At 47.7% G+C, this 17403-nt stretch overlaps 2 protein-coding genes across 12 annotated transcripts in view; both read right to left on the reverse strand.

Moving 5' to 3' along the window:
- Positions 1–14756, reverse strand: part of LOC102447370 (uncharacterized) — a 74686-nt gene extending 59930 nt beyond the window's left edge. For 10 of the 11 annotated variants that reach the window (XR_012899402.1, XM_075916607.1, XM_075916605.1 and 7 more), the window contains exons 1-5: positions 14608–14756; positions 2476–2625; positions 1185–1372; positions 865–974; positions 231–302 (exon numbers count right to left, since the gene is read on the reverse strand). Coding sequence is in view for 10 of the 11 variants with exons in the window: in XM_075916607.1 (XP_075772722.1) it covers positions 231–302; positions 865–974; positions 1185–1372; positions 2476–2576 (471 nt within the window). In the remaining variant the exon portion in view is untranslated. Of the gene's footprint in view, positions 1–230; positions 303–864; positions 975–1184; positions 1373–2475; positions 2626–14602 lie in introns of all 11 variants that reach the window. The other variant, XM_075916606.1, reaches the window with a different exon arrangement.
- Positions 14757–15736: 980 nt separating this feature from the next.
- Positions 15737–17403, reverse strand: part of WDR97 (WD repeat domain 97) — a 76574-nt gene continuing 74907 nt past the window's right edge. Inside the window, exon 25 of the mRNA XM_075916594.1 lies at positions 15737–16170. Coding sequence (XP_075772709.1) covers positions 15968–16170 — 203 coding nt within the window. The 3' untranslated portion in view covers positions 15737–15967. The remainder of the gene's footprint in view (positions 16171–17403) is intronic.

Consider the following 17403-nt stretch of genomic DNA (forward strand, 5'->3'; position numbering starts at 1 on the left):
TGTAAACCATACTGGGCCTGGATCTTATCTGTCTGAACCTTTTGCACTTGCGTATTGAACGCAAACAGCATGACTCTTGAAACGAGCAGGGAAACCGATTCAGGGGGTCAGAAAGCATTTCCCGTATTCCCACTGTTGGTTTTCTTTGCTGAGAAAAGGATCCTTGTTTGTCACATGAAATACCCTCAATATGGCCAGTAATTTCTTTTTCCCCTGCTTTGCCCCCTTACCTGTGGTGGCAAATTCTTCATTTCTCTACAGGCACTTTGCGGCTGATCGATCCCACAGTAACAATGTTCAAACTGAAACAGAAGTGCAAGAAGTTTATCTGAAACACAGCCTTATTTGAATTCAAGGTCCAGGAGACTAAAACGAGGAGGCCTACTTCCTTTTCAAATGCATCATGTACTGCTGATTAACAGATGTCAGCTTTCAGACTTACAGGAAGTCAAGTTTTTTCAAGTCTTCTAATTTGAATGCAAGTTAGTTTTCTGCAGTAACCTTTAAGTATATGTCCCATTCCCAGACGCTGTAGCATTAACAGAGCTACTGGTGTACTGAAAGAATCCAAGTTACCAGGATACTAAGCTTCTGGGAGTTCTCTTCAGTATCACTACTTAGAACAGAAGTCTCTGCTGATGGGACCCTGCCAGCAGCACAAGGGCTACATCAGCATCTCACATCCATCTAATGTAAGATGGATCAGATCACAGCTACCCCCATCCAGCTGGAAATGAAAACACCTGGATCAAAATGGGGCCTGCCTTCTATTAAGAAGAGAGTAGCCACAAGCTGCCCTGTGTAACAACGTGAATCCATGCTTTAGCTACTCTTGCAACAGCTTAAAGAAGGAATAAAACATACCAGAAAGTAAAATTCTGAATTTGGCTGACGAACTTGTGTTCCAGGCTTGATATCATTCCCTGCAGGGTGTCCGAAGGTAACAGTATCTCCTTCCTGCAAGATGACTGAACCTGAAAATGTACAACGAACACAATATACATCGTTACACGTTTACCATTCTTTTCCAAAGTTCAGAACTATTATTGGATGTATTACTTCATTCAATAAAGAAGCTATAATATAAACGTTAAATAAGTATCGAATACATATGTATATCCTAGCATCTGATCCTAAAGAGGGATACACAAGGATGCCCTTGAACGTTTTCCTTCTAAACTCACCACAGATTCTAACATCGTTGACATAAACGCCCGTCAAACTGGAATCCACAAGTCTGTAAGTATTAGTGGTTCGAATCACTCTGGCATGAGTCCGGGACATGTAATCTTTTCTCTCTGAAACTGGACAACTGATGAAATAGTCCACAACATCTTTGTTTCTTCCAATCAAGGTAACTGCCTTAAAAAAACTTTAAACAAAGTTTAAAAAGTCAGATTCTTTTTCTCTGTACCATAGCTTCTTCTGCAGAAGTCAAAATTTCATGGAAAGCAATATGTTCACAAGAAGCTGAAGACAACACAACACATCTCAGTGTTTCAAATAGGTGCAATAGAATTTCCAAGGTCCATCAACTGAATGACAGTTGGAATAACGTATTGTCATTTTCTGTTGCTACCAGAGAAGACATATAGAGCAAAATTAACTCAGCACAGGAGGGAGTGGTTGCAGAGAACACGTGCTCACATTTCCAAAAGCAACCTGTGATTATGGGAGTCTTAATCTTTGGATGCCCAACTTAACATACATTAAAAGAGCCCAACGGGTGAGGAGGGAAACAAGAGGTACTCTGCATTTGAAGAAGTCCACAGAGTATTGTGAACATGACATTTCAACTGATTTTATATCGCATTTTTATCAATGATCTAAAAAAGAGGAGTGAACAGCTAATACATTAAATTCACAGGAAACGTAGGAGGAGTCGTCGAACACCACTGGGGGAACAGAAATCATAATACAAAAGGAACATGGTGAAATTGGGAACAGAAAACAGAAAAGACGAGACATTCGACTTATACAAAATAAGCTTATACATCTGGGGGGAAATAATCAACAAAAATCCACTGCACAGACAGTGTCAAGACTTTTCTCTTAAATACTCCAAGTAGCAAAGTCAAAACTGCCCAAACAAGATGTGAAAACTAAAGATTTGTAAGGAACGCTGGTCTGGCTCTTAGGTTGATCAGCTGGTGTCCAATCCTGGCCCTTACAAGGTTCTGGAACCCATATTGCTTATAGATAGACATTTAATACAACTACAAAAATATAGAGTTACAAGTTTCAAACTCAAATAAAGCCAATCAAAACATAAAAGCTACTATTAATAATGTTAAACTAAACTAAGAACATATTCTACCAAATCAGACTCGCACCGTTACAATCATCTCCTAGTAGTCTCATAAAATCATCACCACTTGTATTTAACATGGAACACAGCCTGTAAAATACAAATGCTAGCACGCAGTATTCATTCTTAAGCAGAGCAGCCCAAGAGCTGTCTGACAGAATACTCACTGGATAATCTCTGCAACACCGGAGACAGAAGCTTTGCGGCCTATACTGCGTAGGTGACACCGGTTGAGCTCCCCCTCCTGCGTTTGGCCAGTTGTTGCCATTTCAGAGAATACAAGCTTACTTTACATTGGGAGGGAGAAGAAAAAAAATCTAAAAGGAAAATGAATGAAGCTCGTAAGTTTCACAAGTTCACCAAAACACTCCCAGTTTATCAAGTATCCTTCAATGCATTTATCCTAGAAACAAATATAACCATCTACAAAGTGAGCTAAAGAAGTGGTTCCGGATCAAAAGTGGAGGACCAAGTTCCAAGGCCAACAAGTCAACAGAGTTTTTTTCCTTTTTCTTCCTAGGCTCCCTCAGTTATATAATGCCTTCCAGCCCAAGACACTTTTAACACATTATGTATAGGAAATACTGTGCCCATCATGGAAATATAACCAACTCTGCTGTGGGAAATCGTAGCTTTTGCACACAACATTAGAACCAGACAATGAATAATGATTGTATAATACAAAATGTCCTCTCCATAGATTCCAAAGCCTGGGACGGGGGCGGACTTATCTCTACCTTTCCATAGGATTCTCCTACCTTCAGTGGACAGAGGAAGGTTATTAGAAAGAGAGTGATGAACAGATAACATGTTTGAAAACTGTAACAAGACAGTCTTCTTTTCTCAAGACTAAACGTAATTTTTTTTTAAAAAGACCTCCCTTCATAGGTCAGGTTTTCTAACCCTTTTTTCATTTGTCCTGGCTTCCTCTGAACTGTCTCCAGTTTGTCCACATCATCCCCAAAGTGTGATACCCAGAACTGGACCCAATGCTCCCAGCTGTGGCCTCACCAGTATCAAGTTCCCCTCCCAGGTCTTACATACAACACTCCTATTAATACACCACAGGGTCATATTAGTCTTTCACAACTGCATCCCATTATTGATTTATCTTAAATGTGTGATCCCCCTTTAGCCCCCAGATCCTTCTGAGCACTACTACCACGCAGCCAGCTGCTTCCCTTTTTGGCTTGTGCATTTGCTATTTTCCTTCCTAAGTGTAGTACTTTGCACTTGTCATTAATTATTGAATTTCATCTCCATTTCAGACCAATTCTCCAATTTCTCAAGATCATTTTGCTTTCTAAGACTATTCTCCAAAGTGCTTGCAAGCCCTTTCAACAGGGCTTCACTTTATACAAATTCCATTCCATTACCTAAGTCATTACTGAAAATCTAGTACCCGATCCAGGACTCACCCCTGCTGGACTCTAGCAGATACACATCCCCAGATTGGACAGCGAACTACTGATAACTACTCTTTCAGTGGGGTCCTTCAACAAGTTGTGCACACACCTAGTAAGCCAGTACACCCGTTAAAGGAGGAAATGAGTTTGGTTTGGCATGATCAGTTACTGAAAAATCATGCTGGCCATTCCTTATATGCCAGTGAGTTCTTTGAGGCTAATGCCAGCTAACCGGAGACTGCTCTTCAGGTTATTTTTGAAGTGCTTATATGGAGGACATCTTTCTCTTGCCTTCACTGTCTCCCAAAACAGATCTTGTGTGGGGAGCAGGGTTGTCTTCCATTCTGCTGACATGTCCAGTCTACCTAAATCGTGCTCTCAGTAGCATTTCCTCAACACTGGCTGTGTCCATTCGCTCAAGGACCATAATACTAGTTACCCGGTCTTGCCAGCAAATGTTTCAGAGGGGTAGCTGTGTTAGTCTATAACTGAAAAAACTTTAAAAACAACAAATAGTCAAGCAGCACCTTAGAAACTAACAAAAAATGTAGCTGGTATCATGAGCTTTCGTGGGCACAGCTCGCTTCTTCCGTTTAAGTTCTGTCAGCAAATGCTCTTATTGAGCAGAGGGAGCACAGATGAAATTGCTCACGTTGTTTAACGTATATAAAGAGTCCAAGTCTCGGATTCATACAGGCTATTAGAACTACTACACTGTAAAATCTTCATTTTGGTGATGTAATATCCCAGATAATCAGGGGCAGGCAGGGAGGCTACTCTGACCCAGTTGGGCTGGAGGGGCCCCCCTGCTATGAGTGGGGGCTGCTCTGGCTAGGCTGGATCACCCCTACCCGCAGCAGGCTCTGCAGGTATGGAGCAGGCCCCCTGCTCACAGCAAACAGGAGGGGGTCCTCCAGCCCACCAGGTAACTGGTTAACCAATCACATCCCTAGTGGAGATGTCAACATGTAGATGACTTCACGATTAACCAATAAGCCTGTCGACTATACATGTTTCCCCCCCGCTTCCTGCCTCTGTATCAGAGGCAGCTGGGGAAGGTGGGGAAGGGGGAAACTGGCACCCATAAGGAGCCAGGTTTTAGGCCAGCTCCCCACAAGCACTGGATCCCATGGAGCTGCCCATCCCCACCCCTGCGTTGATGCCTCTGATGGAGAGGCAGCAGCACAGTGGGTGAGGGTGGCAGGCGAGAGCTGGTAGATGCAGGAAGCCAGCTCTGAAATCAGCTCGCCGCACGTATCGGCTCCCATAGAGCTGCCTGCCTTTCCATGCTGCTGCCTCTCTATCAGCAGTGTGGGTGTGGGAAGCAGGTGGGAGCCAATAAATGTGGCGAGCCACCTGCCCCTCCCTTTCTGCCTCCCACCGAGCACCACCTGGCTCCCCACAAGCACCAGCTCTGCCTGCCCATGCTGCTGCATCTATCAGAGGAGGGAGGAGGGCTAGGGGAGGCTGCCATGAAGCAGCCTCTGTTCACAGAGGGCTGAGCTCCCCGAGGACGCAGGCTGCTCGGTCCGTAGGGACCTCGGGGCTCTTGCAGACACAGGCTGCTGGCACCCTGCCCTGCTGCCTCCAAGGCACAAGGGCTCGCCTGGAGTGCACTGGCTACTGGCCTCCAGAAATTATTGTTAACCCTGAACAGTGTACCATATGGACAACATAACATCTATAGATAACAGATTCAAAATGGAGTTTGTGGACTGAGGGACAATTCAAAATGGGAACCTGAAAAGCTTTTGCCGCCAAAATTACCATCTGCACACGGCACATGGCTGTGCACACTGCACCACCGTGCTGCACACAGTGCAAAAGTTTGCACCCGACTCTAGTTTTGCACCCAGCCCTACACCCTGCTTTGCACGAGAGATGCTTAGAGTTTCCCCACCTTGAACTTTATAAAACCCAGAATCCTGAGGAGATTGGGCCGGCAGTTTTACTACACCATTGCGGAAGGAGGAGACCTCTAGTCGGGAGACCGTGGTGAAGGCCCAGTCGAGCTGACAGATCGACCCATTCCATTCCTGCCACCCTCAGGGTGCTTCGACCCACACTGTGGCGATAGCCCAGTAATAGTGAGCCTTGGCTACCTGATTGCTCCCTACATCGGGACTCACAGAGCATCAACATCGTTCGGCACCTGCTGTAGTGAAGGTCCTCAGGGCACCTAGAACCGCTCTGACATCACCCACAAACTGCGTGTCCGTCCGTGGTACCGAGCGCCTCTCACTCCCTCAAGGACGCCTCAGTGTTCCTGACAGCTGCCTTAAGCTAAAGAGTAGAAGGTCCTGCCCATCAAAGCTGCCTCTGACGGACTAAGTACTGTATATCATTCTGCTTTCAGTCATCTCTCTTGTATTCTTTTATTTCAGAGGGTGAGGGGCTGGGTTATCAGTTCGGTGTTTTGTTGTTATTTGCCTGTTGTATTTTAATATACCTTTTTAAATTTAAATCTGATACGTGTCCGTGTTTATTCAACGGGACTGGGGGTAAATCTGCCGGTGACAGATACGGTGGTTTCCAGGCCGGACCTCCTTCTGGGAACAAAGGTATTTTAACATCTAATAAGAGCAGGCCCCATTACATTTCGTTTACTAGTCCACCTTTGCTGGTAACACTGAATAGTTGTGTAACTGCTAAAAGTTGATGTGGTTACACAACTATTCAATTACACACTATCTAACATGTCTAGTGGAGACACACATGCTGTGTTGGTTAAGGACTTTTACTCGAGTGAGTCAAGGGCCTGGCTTGCTTTACTAATTCTGGATGCAATTTCCTTATCAAGGAAACCAACACTCCAGATTATGGTGCCCAAATACTTGAACTGATACACATTTCTCAATGTTGTGCCTTGGATGAAGATGGCTGGAACTGGGACATTGGAATGAAGTGCTGGTTGGAGAAACACCTCTGTCTTCCCGATAGTGAAGGTGAGGCCAAAGAGCTAGGACGCATCAGAAAACCTATCAGCAACGACTGAAGAGTGTCACGTCTGTGGGCCATCAAGGGAAGTCTCTTGAGCAACTTGGTCTTGGAGAGGGAGCCATCAAGGTAGTAGTGGATATGCCCTGAACCAAGTCCCTTGTGGCATGGCTGAGGACAAAACTGAATAGCAATGGAACAAGTATGCAATCTTGTTTCACTAGATTTGAGATTTTAAATGCATCAGAAGAGTCACCCTCTTCTCCACTGATGAGCACTTGCATGGAACAGACACATGATCTGTATGAACCATTCTCGACAGCTTAGAGAGTACAGGGCTATTCCTCAAAAACTCTGTTGACTGTATCGAAAGCTTAGGTCAGGTCAATGAAAACTGCATAGGGAGCTATGTTCTGCTCTAAACATTTTTCCTGGACTTGTCTTTTGACGTAGATTACGTCCATACTACTGCAATCTGATCTGAACCCACACTGCACTTCTGGCAGATTCTTCTCAGCTATGTTCGCAATGAGTCTGCTCAGCAGAATGTGAGCTAGTATTCTCCATGCCGTACAGGAGACACAAACACCTCTTAGTTTCTACAAGTATCAGAGGGGTAGCCGTGTTAGTCTGAATCTGCAAAAGCGACGAGGAGTCCTGTGGCACCTTATAGACTAACTGAAGTGTAGGAGCATAAGCTTTCGTGGGCAAAGACCCACTTCGTCAGATGCATGTAGTGGAAATTTCCAGAGGCAGGAATAAATATGCAGGCCAGGATCAGGCTGGAGATGACCAGGTGGATCCAATCAAGGAGGATGAGGCCCACTTCTAGCAGCTGATCTGGAGGTGTGAATTCCAAGAGAACAGAAGCTGCTTTTGTAGTTAGCAAGCCATTCACAGTCAGAGCAAGCCATTCATAGTAGCCTTGATGAAAACTTGACAGAATGGGACAATTCAGCAAGTCTTTGCATGTTGAGGTGTTTTCAAGCACAGGGACTTTGTTTGAAAAAGTTCTATGATGCAACCTTATTCAGGACCCATCTGTCTGATGTGGAGAGAAGCCATTGGCCCTTCAACTTTAATAGTCTCCTCACCAGATGTTGCTCAGTGGACCTCTCTTGACCATCAGGCGGCATCAGACTGTTTCCAGTCTCAGAATTTGCATGGGTGGAAAACTAGTGTCTTCTCTTTCCAAGGTTAGACTTGTTCCATTTGCTTTTGTTGCAGCCTCACCTTCCATTCTTACGAGTAGATACAAAAATATTAAGACCTGTAATAAGGCCAACTATCCTTTCCCCTTGCTTTGCAGTTCAAGGGTTCAGTGAGATCTGTTTTGATATAACAGAGAGAGCCATTACCAGCTCCCCAAATAACAGACCTCTGGATATTTCAAAGCCACTAACATGATTTTGGCATATTCATTGCCCTTCCAGGCTTAAAGCCAGGGGAGCCATCTGGCCATAACAGTCATATCTTCAGCACAAGCCATGACCTCCAAAACATCTCTGAGCACACTGGCTCTGGCTACAAGCAGGATACGAGAAGTCATTCTTCTGCTCTACTCTGTGCTGGTTAGGCCTCAATTAGAGTAGTGTGTCCAGTTAAGGGCACCACATTTCAAGGAAGATGTGGAGAAATTGGAGAAGGTCCAGATAAGAGCAAAAAAAATGATTAAAAGTCTAGAAAGCATGAGCTATGAGGGAAGACTGAAAGAACTGAGCTTTAGTTTGGAAAGGAACAGACAGAGGGGGCATGATGTCAGTTTTCAAGTATCTAGAAGGGTGTTATAAGGAAAAGGGAGAAAAATTGTTCTCCTTGGCCTCTGAGGATAGGATAAGAAGCAATGGGCTTAAACTGCAGCAAGGGAGGTTTAGGTTGGACATTTTGCTAAGTAGCAGTTCTGCAGAAAAGGACCTGGGGGTTCCAGTGGATGAGAAGCTGGGTATTAGTCAACAGGGGCCCTTGTAGCCAAGAAGGCTAATGGCATATTGGGGTGCATTAGGAGGAGCATTGCCAGCAGACCCAAAGTGATTATTCCCCTTTATTGGGCTCTGGTGAGGCCACATCTGGAGTACTGTGTCCAGTTCTGGGCCCCCCCCATAGAAAGGATGTGGACGCATTTCGTTGGGATTGATCCTGCCTTGGGCAGGGGGCTGGACTTGACCTCCTGAGATCTCTTCCAGCTCTAGGATTCTATGATTAGGAAAAACTTCCTACCTGTCAGGGTGGTGAAGCACTGGAATCAATTGTCCAGGGAGGTTGTGGAATCCCCATCTCTGGAGCTATTTAAGAGCAGGTTGGACAGACACCTGTCAGGGATGATCTAGATCAGGGGCGAGGAACCTTTTTTGGGTTGGGGGGCCACTGACCTACAGAAAAATCAGTCTGGCAGGGGGTAGCGGTGGCTGGAGTGCCAGTGTAGGCTCCTCAAGGCTGGGGGAGAGGAGCCCTGAGCCCCGGGGGCCAGATCCAGGCAAGCTGGGGACCACATTAGGTTCCCTACCCTGATCTAGATGGTGCTTGGTCCTGCTGTGAGGGCAGGGGACTGGACTCGATGACCTCTCGAGGTCCCTTCCAGTCCTAGTGTTCTATGATTCTATGACTGCTGAAGCCACTAAGACTTTCTTTAATTCTGAACCTAAATGCATTAACATCTTAATTTTTTGTTTTATTTTAATTTTGGGGGGACATTCTAGCTGTCACACACAGCCCAGGGCAGGCCAGTATTACTATAGCAAACGATGCTGCAACAGCAGACCTCCTCAGAGAGGAAGATGCAGCCTCAAATGTATGGCACAATGGTATTTCTAGTCTACTGTTGCTGGGTTCTTTTGGGAAAAGTCCCCTTCTGTTGGGATAGCAGCATCTTTGACTAGTGCTCAAACTGCTCTGTACACTTGGGAAGAGACACCTGCTTATCTATAGCACACTTTCTCCAGATTTCTAAAAACACTCTGCAATCTCAAAATCTTTGACAGAGTCTCCCTTTCAGATTGAATTACTTTTTCCAAATATGAAGGAGAAAGTGTGCTTCAGATTCTCAACAGGCTGGGAATTTTTTTTTCCTATTCTGTAGTAGTCTCCTCTTCTCCCTCCTTTGAATATTTTTTCTAATGGGCTCATTTGACAGAATACCCAGGTCTCTAAACACCTTTTGTAACATCTTCTCAAAGGACTCAGCTGGAAAAATATCCTATTGTATTGCTTCATCCTGTGTTTCAGATGCTGAGATTAAGAATCTCTCTCTCTCTTATGAAGGGAAAGACAGGACTATCCTGTCTTTTGTTTCAGCAAGACCAGACTAACACGGCTACATCTCTATTACTAGTCTCTTATGAAGGGACTTTCTCTCCTGGACTGAGAGTGAACAGATTTCCTAGTCAATTTTTTCTTTAACAATGTCCATGAACATAAGCAGGGCTCGACAAATCCGTGTATCTACTTGCCCGTGGCGAGCAGATTTCAAAGGAAGTTGCAAGAAACTCCAAAGAGGATAACTTTAGGCATTACAGCAGTGTTTCCCAATTTTATTTGGCCATGGAACCCTTTTCAGCTTAAAATAATTTCAAGGAACCCCCCTAGGGTTCCCAGGGTAAAATTTGGCAAGCCAAAAAAAACAAAAACAAAAACAAACAAACAAAAAAACACCCTGCCAGAATTGGTTGAGCAAAAAAACCTGCAAAATATTCTCTCTCTTTAAGAGGGGGCGGGGCGATGCCGCGTTCTCACGGAACCCTAACGTTTGCTTCACGGAACCCTGGGGTTCCACCAATTGGGAAACACTGCATTACATTATAAGAGCAGTGCCCTGTGTCCCAAATCATCAGAGCTCATACGAACAGGCAGTGAGTCTAAACCCACAGGAATATGACACACTCTATACCCAAGACAAACAAAGGGGCGAGAGAAAATTCCTTCCTAATCTCTAACACTTATTGGCTATCTTAGGTCCAACACAAAAGAATTTACATACCCTGTTTTAAAAACATATTGTATTTCTATTTAATAAAGGAATAAATAAATGTTAAATAAAATAGAATCACAGAATACTGGAAGGGACCTTGAGAGACTATCAAATCCAGTCCCCTTCCCTTACCGGCAGGACCAAGCACCATCTGCGTCAGTGTTTCTTAAACTTTCTAAGACTGAGGAACACCAAACAATCATTTTTTTTTAATAGGGAACACCGAGGATTTTTTATTGAGCACAAAAAACAAAAGGTTGCTTGCCCCTTTTAGGGTGGCCATTTTGAATGCTGTTGTTCTCTGCGGCACTCCTCCGAATGCCTTGCAGCACACCGGTGTGCCGCGGAACACGGTTTAAGAAACACTGGACTATGTCAACCCTGACAGGTGTCTGTCTATCCTGCTCTTACGTATCTCCAGAGATGGAGATTCCACAACGCCCCTAGGCAATTTATTCCAGTGTTTACCCACCCAGACAGGCAGGAAGTTTCTCCTAATGTCCACCCTAAACCTCCCTTGCTGCAAGTTAAGCCCATTCCTGCTTGTCCTATCCTCAGAGGCCAAGGAGAACAATTTTTCCCCCTCCTCCCGGACACCCTTTTAAATACTTGAAAACCACTATCATGTCCCCTGTTACTCTTCTCTTTTCTAAATAAAACAAGCCCAGTTCCTTCAGTCTTCCCTCATAGCTCATGTTTTCTAGACCTTTAATCATTTTTGTTGCTCTTCTCTGGACCTTCTCCAATTTCTCCACGTCTTTCTTAAAATGTGGCGCCCAGAACTGGACACAGTACTCCAGCTGAGGCCTAACTAGTGCAGAGTAGAGCGGCAGAATGACTTCACGAGTTTTGCTTACAACACACCTGTTGATACAACCTAGAATCATATTTGCTTTTTTGGCAACAGCATCACACTGTTGACTCATATTCAACTTGTGGTCCACTATGACCCCTAGATCCCTTTCTGCCATGCTCCTTCCTAGACAGTCGCTTCCCATCTTGTATGTATGGAACTGATTGTTCCTTCCTAAGTGGAGCACTTTGCATTTCTCTTTATTAAACCTCATCCTGTTTACCTCTGACTATTTCTCTAACTTGCTAAGGTCATTTTGAATTATGTCCCTATCCTCCAAAGAAGTTGCAACCCCACCCAGTTTGGTATCATCCGCAAACTTAATAAGCGTACTCTCTATCCCAATATCTACATCATTGATGAAGATATTGAACAGTACGGGTCCCAGAACAGACCCTTGAGGAACTCCACTTGTTATCCCTTTCCAGCAGGATTTAGAACCATTAACAACAACTCTCTGACTACGGTTATCCAGCCAATTATGCACCCACCTTATCGTGGCCCTAAGTTATATTTGCCTAGTTTATCAATAAGAATATCATGCGAGACCGTATCAAATGCCTTACTAAAGTCTAGGTATATGACATCCACCGCTTCTCCCTTATCCACAAGGCTCGTTATCTTATCAAAGAAAGCTATCAGATTAGTTTGGCATGACATAAGGATTAACTGTTGTGTTCCCTCCCTCTGGGGCATTTGGTACTGACCACTGTCAGCAGACAGGATACTGGGCTAGATGGACCTTTGGTCTGACCCAGCGTGGCCGTTCTTATCCCTTTCTGCAGGGCTCCTTCCTAGACAGTCACTTCCCATTCTGTATGTGTGAAACGGATTGGTCCTTCCTAAGTGGAGCACCTTGTCATTATTAAACTTCATCCTATTTATCTCAGACCACTGCTCCAGTTTGTCCAGATCATTTTGAATTATGACCCTATGCTCCAAATAGGAAAATGGTTCCCAGTCTAATGATTCTCTTAAAAATCACATCAGAAAAAGTTTAATATAGTTTAAGTTTCCGTTCATTTTCCAAGCAAGTAACTACTGCAGTTGCCAGAGGGATATAAGAACGGCCATACCAAGTTAGACCAACTGTCTGTCTAGTCCAGTATCCTGTCTTGTGACAGTGGCCAATGACAGGTGCCCCAGAGGGAATGTACAGAACGGGTAATTCATTCCCTGTTACCCATTCCCAGATTCTGACAAACAGAGGCTAAGGACACCATATCTACCCACCCTCGCTAATAGCCATTGACGGACCTAACCACCATAGAATCATAGAACCACAGAGCTGGAAGAGACCTCAGGAGTCGTCAAGTCCAGGCCCCTGCTCTAGGCAGGACCAATCCCAACTAAATCAACCCGGCCAGGGCTTTGTCAAGCCGAGACTTAAAAACCTACAGGGATGGAGATTCCACCACTTCCCTAGGTAACCCATTCCAGTGCCTCACTACCCTCCTAGGGAAATAGTTTTTCCTAATATCCAACCTGGACCTCTCCCACCACAACTTGAGACCATTGATCTGTCACTACTGAGAACAGCCTCTCTCCATCCTCTCTGGAACCTCCCTTCAGGAAGTTGCAGGCTGCTATCAAATCCCCCCCTCACTCTTCGCTTCTGCAGACTAAACAGACCCAAGTCCCTCAGCCTCTCCTCATAAGTCATATGCTCCAGCCCCCTCATCATTTTGGTTGCCCTCCGCTGGACCCTCTCCAATGCGTCCGCATCCTTCCTGTAGTGGGGAGAGGGGGACAGAACTGGACACAATACTCCAGATGTGGCCTCACCAAAGCCGAATAAAGGGGAATAATCACTTGTCTGGATCTGCTGGCAATGCTCCTCCTAATGCAACCTAATATTCCATTAGCCTTCTTGGCTACAAGGGCACACTCTTGACTCACATCCAGCTTCTCATCCACTGTAACCCCCAGGTCCTTTTCTGCAGAACTACTACTTAGCTGGTTGGTCCCCAGCCTGTAACAATGCTTGGGATTCTTCCGTCCCAAGTGCAGGACTCTGCACTTGTCCTTGTTGAACCTCCTCAGATTTCTTGTGGCCCAATCCTCCAATTTGTCTAAGTCACTCTGGACCTTATCTCTACCATGAATTTATCTAGCTTTTTCTTGAACCCTGTTAAAGTCCTAAGCTTCACAACATGCTTTGGTTTGGCAAGGAGTCCTTGGCTGTGCGCTGCGTGAAGAAATACACGTTGAACTTCTCTAGTCCAGCAATATCTGTGATCCAGCATGATATTAGTTATCTGGACGTCCACTAATCATGGGTGTGGCTACGTTTCCCTCTGCCCCAGAAAGTTTGCTTACAGCTGAGAGTCCTGGCTCTCAGTGTTCTGTGTTCCTATGTAGCTCTAATTGATCCCTAAGAAATCAGTAAGCAGTGAAGGGGTTGGCCCTGCTGCTAGACAATATTGACCTCCTATGGTTTGGCACCAGTCAGGTACCGAGGAGCTGGACTAGAAAGGGTCACCCTTTGTTTTAAACCTGCTACCTACCAGTGTCTCTTGTGGTGTGGGAACAAGTAAATCCCATAAGAACATAAGAACGGCCGTACTGGGTCAGACCAAAGGTCCATCTAGCCCCGTATCCTGTCTGCCGACAGTGGCCAGCACCAGGTGCCCCAGAGAGGGTGGACCGAAGACAATGATCAAGCGATTTGTCTTCTGCCATCCCTCTCCAGCCTCTGACAGACAGAGGCCAAGAACACCATTTTATCCCCTGGCTAATAGCCTTTTATGGACCTAACCTCCAGGAAATTATCTAGCTTCTCTTTAAACTCTGTTATAGTCCTAGCCTTCACAGCCTCCTCCGGCGAGGAGTTCCACAGGTTGACAACACGCTGTGTGAAGAACTTTCTGTTATTGGTTTGAACCCGCTCCCGTTAATCTCCCTCCAAGCCGCTCTCTAGCCAGGCTCCTACAGCGGGGCCGGGCGTGAGGCAAGTTACCCCCCCCCCGCCAGCACAGCGCCCCCCCCAGCCCAGACAGTGACACGCCCCGCCCCCCAGCGACACCCCCACGGGTGCGCGCCCCGCCCCCCAGCGACACCCCCCCCCCACGGGCGCGCGCCCCGCCCCCCAGCGACACCCCCCCCCCACGGGCGCGCGCCCCCCCCACGGGCACCTCACCGCCTCCCGCGCTCCGGCCGCCTGGCCTCGCCTCTCGCCCGGCCTCGCTCGCGGCCCGCGCGCCACGTGACCGGGGCAGCCCGCCAATCCGCACGCACCGGCCTCTCCCGCCCACGTGGCGCGCGGCGATTGGCTGCGGCGGGTTTGGGCGGCAGAGCGGGAATCGAAACCGAAAGGCGACGGCGGGAGCGCGCCCCCGCGGCCCCGCCCCCTCCTCCCCGCCCCGGGCACGCGCCCCCCGCGGCCCCGCCCCCCAACCCCGCCCCGGGCACGCGCCCCCCGCGGCCCCGCCCCCGGCCGGTAGCGGCTGTTCCTCGCGGGGCTCGTCGCCCTCGCGCCTGCTGAGCCGCGTGCAGCCCCCAGGGGCGGGAGAGGGGGGGTCCGGGAGCCGGGCTCCTTGCGGCGGGGGGGGCGAGCGGGCTGTTGCAGTCAGCGCGGCTCTTGCTTTCTTCTGGGCATCCGCGTCCTGCGGACCCTGCGTGGGGAGCGGGCTCGCTGCGTGTCCACGCGTGGCCCCAGCCCAGGGCCGTTTTCAGAGGGGCGAGGCCTGTGCCCCGGGCCCCCTTGTCCCTCGCAGAGACCCTCTAGGGAACCGGAATGCCCTCTCTGAGACCAGCCGCTTCCCCGAGCAAAGGCTGCCTCCAGGGACCCCGGGAGCCCACCGGCCTGCAGCCGTGCTGAGCTGCTCTGCCACTAGTGCTGCTCCATGGGCACTGACGAGTTCGGGCGCCCAACGGGATCCTTCCAGGGATCTGACCCTGAGAAAAAAGCTGAGGTCAGGGCTGACAGGCCAGTCGCGCCACCTCCAGTGATTGCAATGGAGTTGCACCAGGGAGGAATGCTGCCAAGCCTACGGCCTCAAGGAGCCTGCACCATGGGCTCTGCTCTCCCGCTGGCCAGGGTATGTGTGCATCCTCACTCCTGCCTCCCTATGCATGAGGGCGCTCCACCCGCCCTGCGCCTCCTCTTCCTGCAGGCGGAAGCCCGAGAGGGAGCAGAGTCCTTTCCGACAGGTTGCCGTGGTCCCTTCCGTGGGTGTGGTACAAAGCCATGTTCAATCAATGACTTTTCATCACAGCCGCAAGAGAAGGGAAGGGGAGACGCAATGCAGCTACTGAATAGAACAATCCTGAGTCTACATTTATTATTTCCCCCGCACGTTTTGTGTTGTGGAGCTTGCTCCATCCAGCTGTGGGTGTTCAGCTCTTAGCTGGGCCTCCCATCGTCACCGCACCTTGTTTCTTTAGTTCCTTATAGACAGAGCCAGAAGAGCCTGTTTATAGTCTGCACTCAATGGCCTCTGCTAATGATCAAGTCTAGGAGTCAGGCCAATGCAGGGCCATCCAGGGCAGCCATGTCTTCAGGGGTAGCTGTCTGCAAGGGAGAGCTTTGGGATGAAGTATTTCCGGACTTTCTGGTCCATGGAGATGAACATGGTTTGCGCAGCTGGCACGTCAGGATCAGGTGGGAATGGGTTCACGTTGATCCGTGGCAATGGCAATTTAATAGCATGCACAAATCCCTTCAACAGAGGGAGTGGGAAGATGCGCGGGAGGTAGAACCCTGTGTTGAAAGGAGAGAAACAAAAATATATTGAAAAAGAAGAGCACAGACGTGCAGAGTAGTCGGGACTAGTTCTTTCCTTTGTGTGTGCTCCTACCGGTGGCCAACGTACGTGGCAGTTGGGTACCAACTGTCATATATTCCTATACACCTAAAATTGCCAGTTGAGCACCTACTGGGACTGCCCACAACCCCTGCCCCCAGAAATGACCGGCTAACGCAGGGCACACAACATAAAAATGGCCATGCTGGGTCAGACCAGTGGTCCACCTGGTCCAGTAACCCGGCTTCTGACAGTAGGCAGTGCCAGGTGTTCACACCACAGGGCAAGTTCATCTAGTCACAGCTTCTGTCAGTCGGAGGTTTCACAACACCCAGGCTATGTCTCTATTGCGAGGTTTTTGCACAAAAATGGCTGTTTTTGCACAAAATCCTGCGGAGCATCCACACCTCAAATGCGCTTTTGCACAAGTAAAATGGCAGAACAGAGGGCTTTTCCGGTGTAGGTAATCCTCCTTCTACGAGGCATAGCTCCTTTTTGCGCTACAGCTATTGCGCAAAAAGGCAGGTGTGGATGCTTCACAGGGGTTTCTTGCTCAAAAAGAGCCCATCAGAGAAAGCACAGGTGCTCTGATGGCTATTCTGTGAATGGCCTTCAGAGCTTTCTTGCGCAAGAGCATCTGTGCAGCATGGACGCTCTCTTGAGATGTGGATGCACTTTTGCACAAGAAGGTTTTGTGCAAGAACACTTTTGCAAAAGCAAGGCTTTTGATACGGTCTCCCACAATATTCTTGCCACCAAGTTAAGGGAATGCGGATTGGATAAATGGACGGTAAGATGGATAGAAAGAGGCTAGAAGGCCGGGCCCAGCGGGTAGTGACCAATGGCTCGATGTCAGGATGGCGGTCGGTTTCTAGTGGAGTGCCCCAAGGTTCGGTTCTAGGACCGGTTTTGTTCAATATCTTTATTAATGACCTGGCTGAGGGGATGGATTGCACCCTCAGCAAGTTTGCGGATGACACTAAGCTGGGGGGAGAGGTAGATATGCTTGAGGGCAGAGATAGGGTCCAGAGTGACTTAGACAAATTGGAGGATTGGGCCACAAGAAATCTGATGAGGTTCAACAAGGACAAGTGCAGAGTCCTGCACTTGGGACGGAAGAATCCCAAGCATAGTTACAGGCTGGGGACCAACCAGCTAAGTAGTAGTTCTGCAGAAAAGGACCTGGGGGT

This window comes from Pelodiscus sinensis, unplaced genomic scaffold (assembly GCF_049634645.1).
Source record: "Pelodiscus sinensis isolate JC-2024 unplaced genomic scaffold, ASM4963464v1 ctg117, whole genome shotgun sequence".
NCBI lineage: Eukaryota > Metazoa > Chordata > Testudines > Trionychidae > Pelodiscus > Pelodiscus sinensis.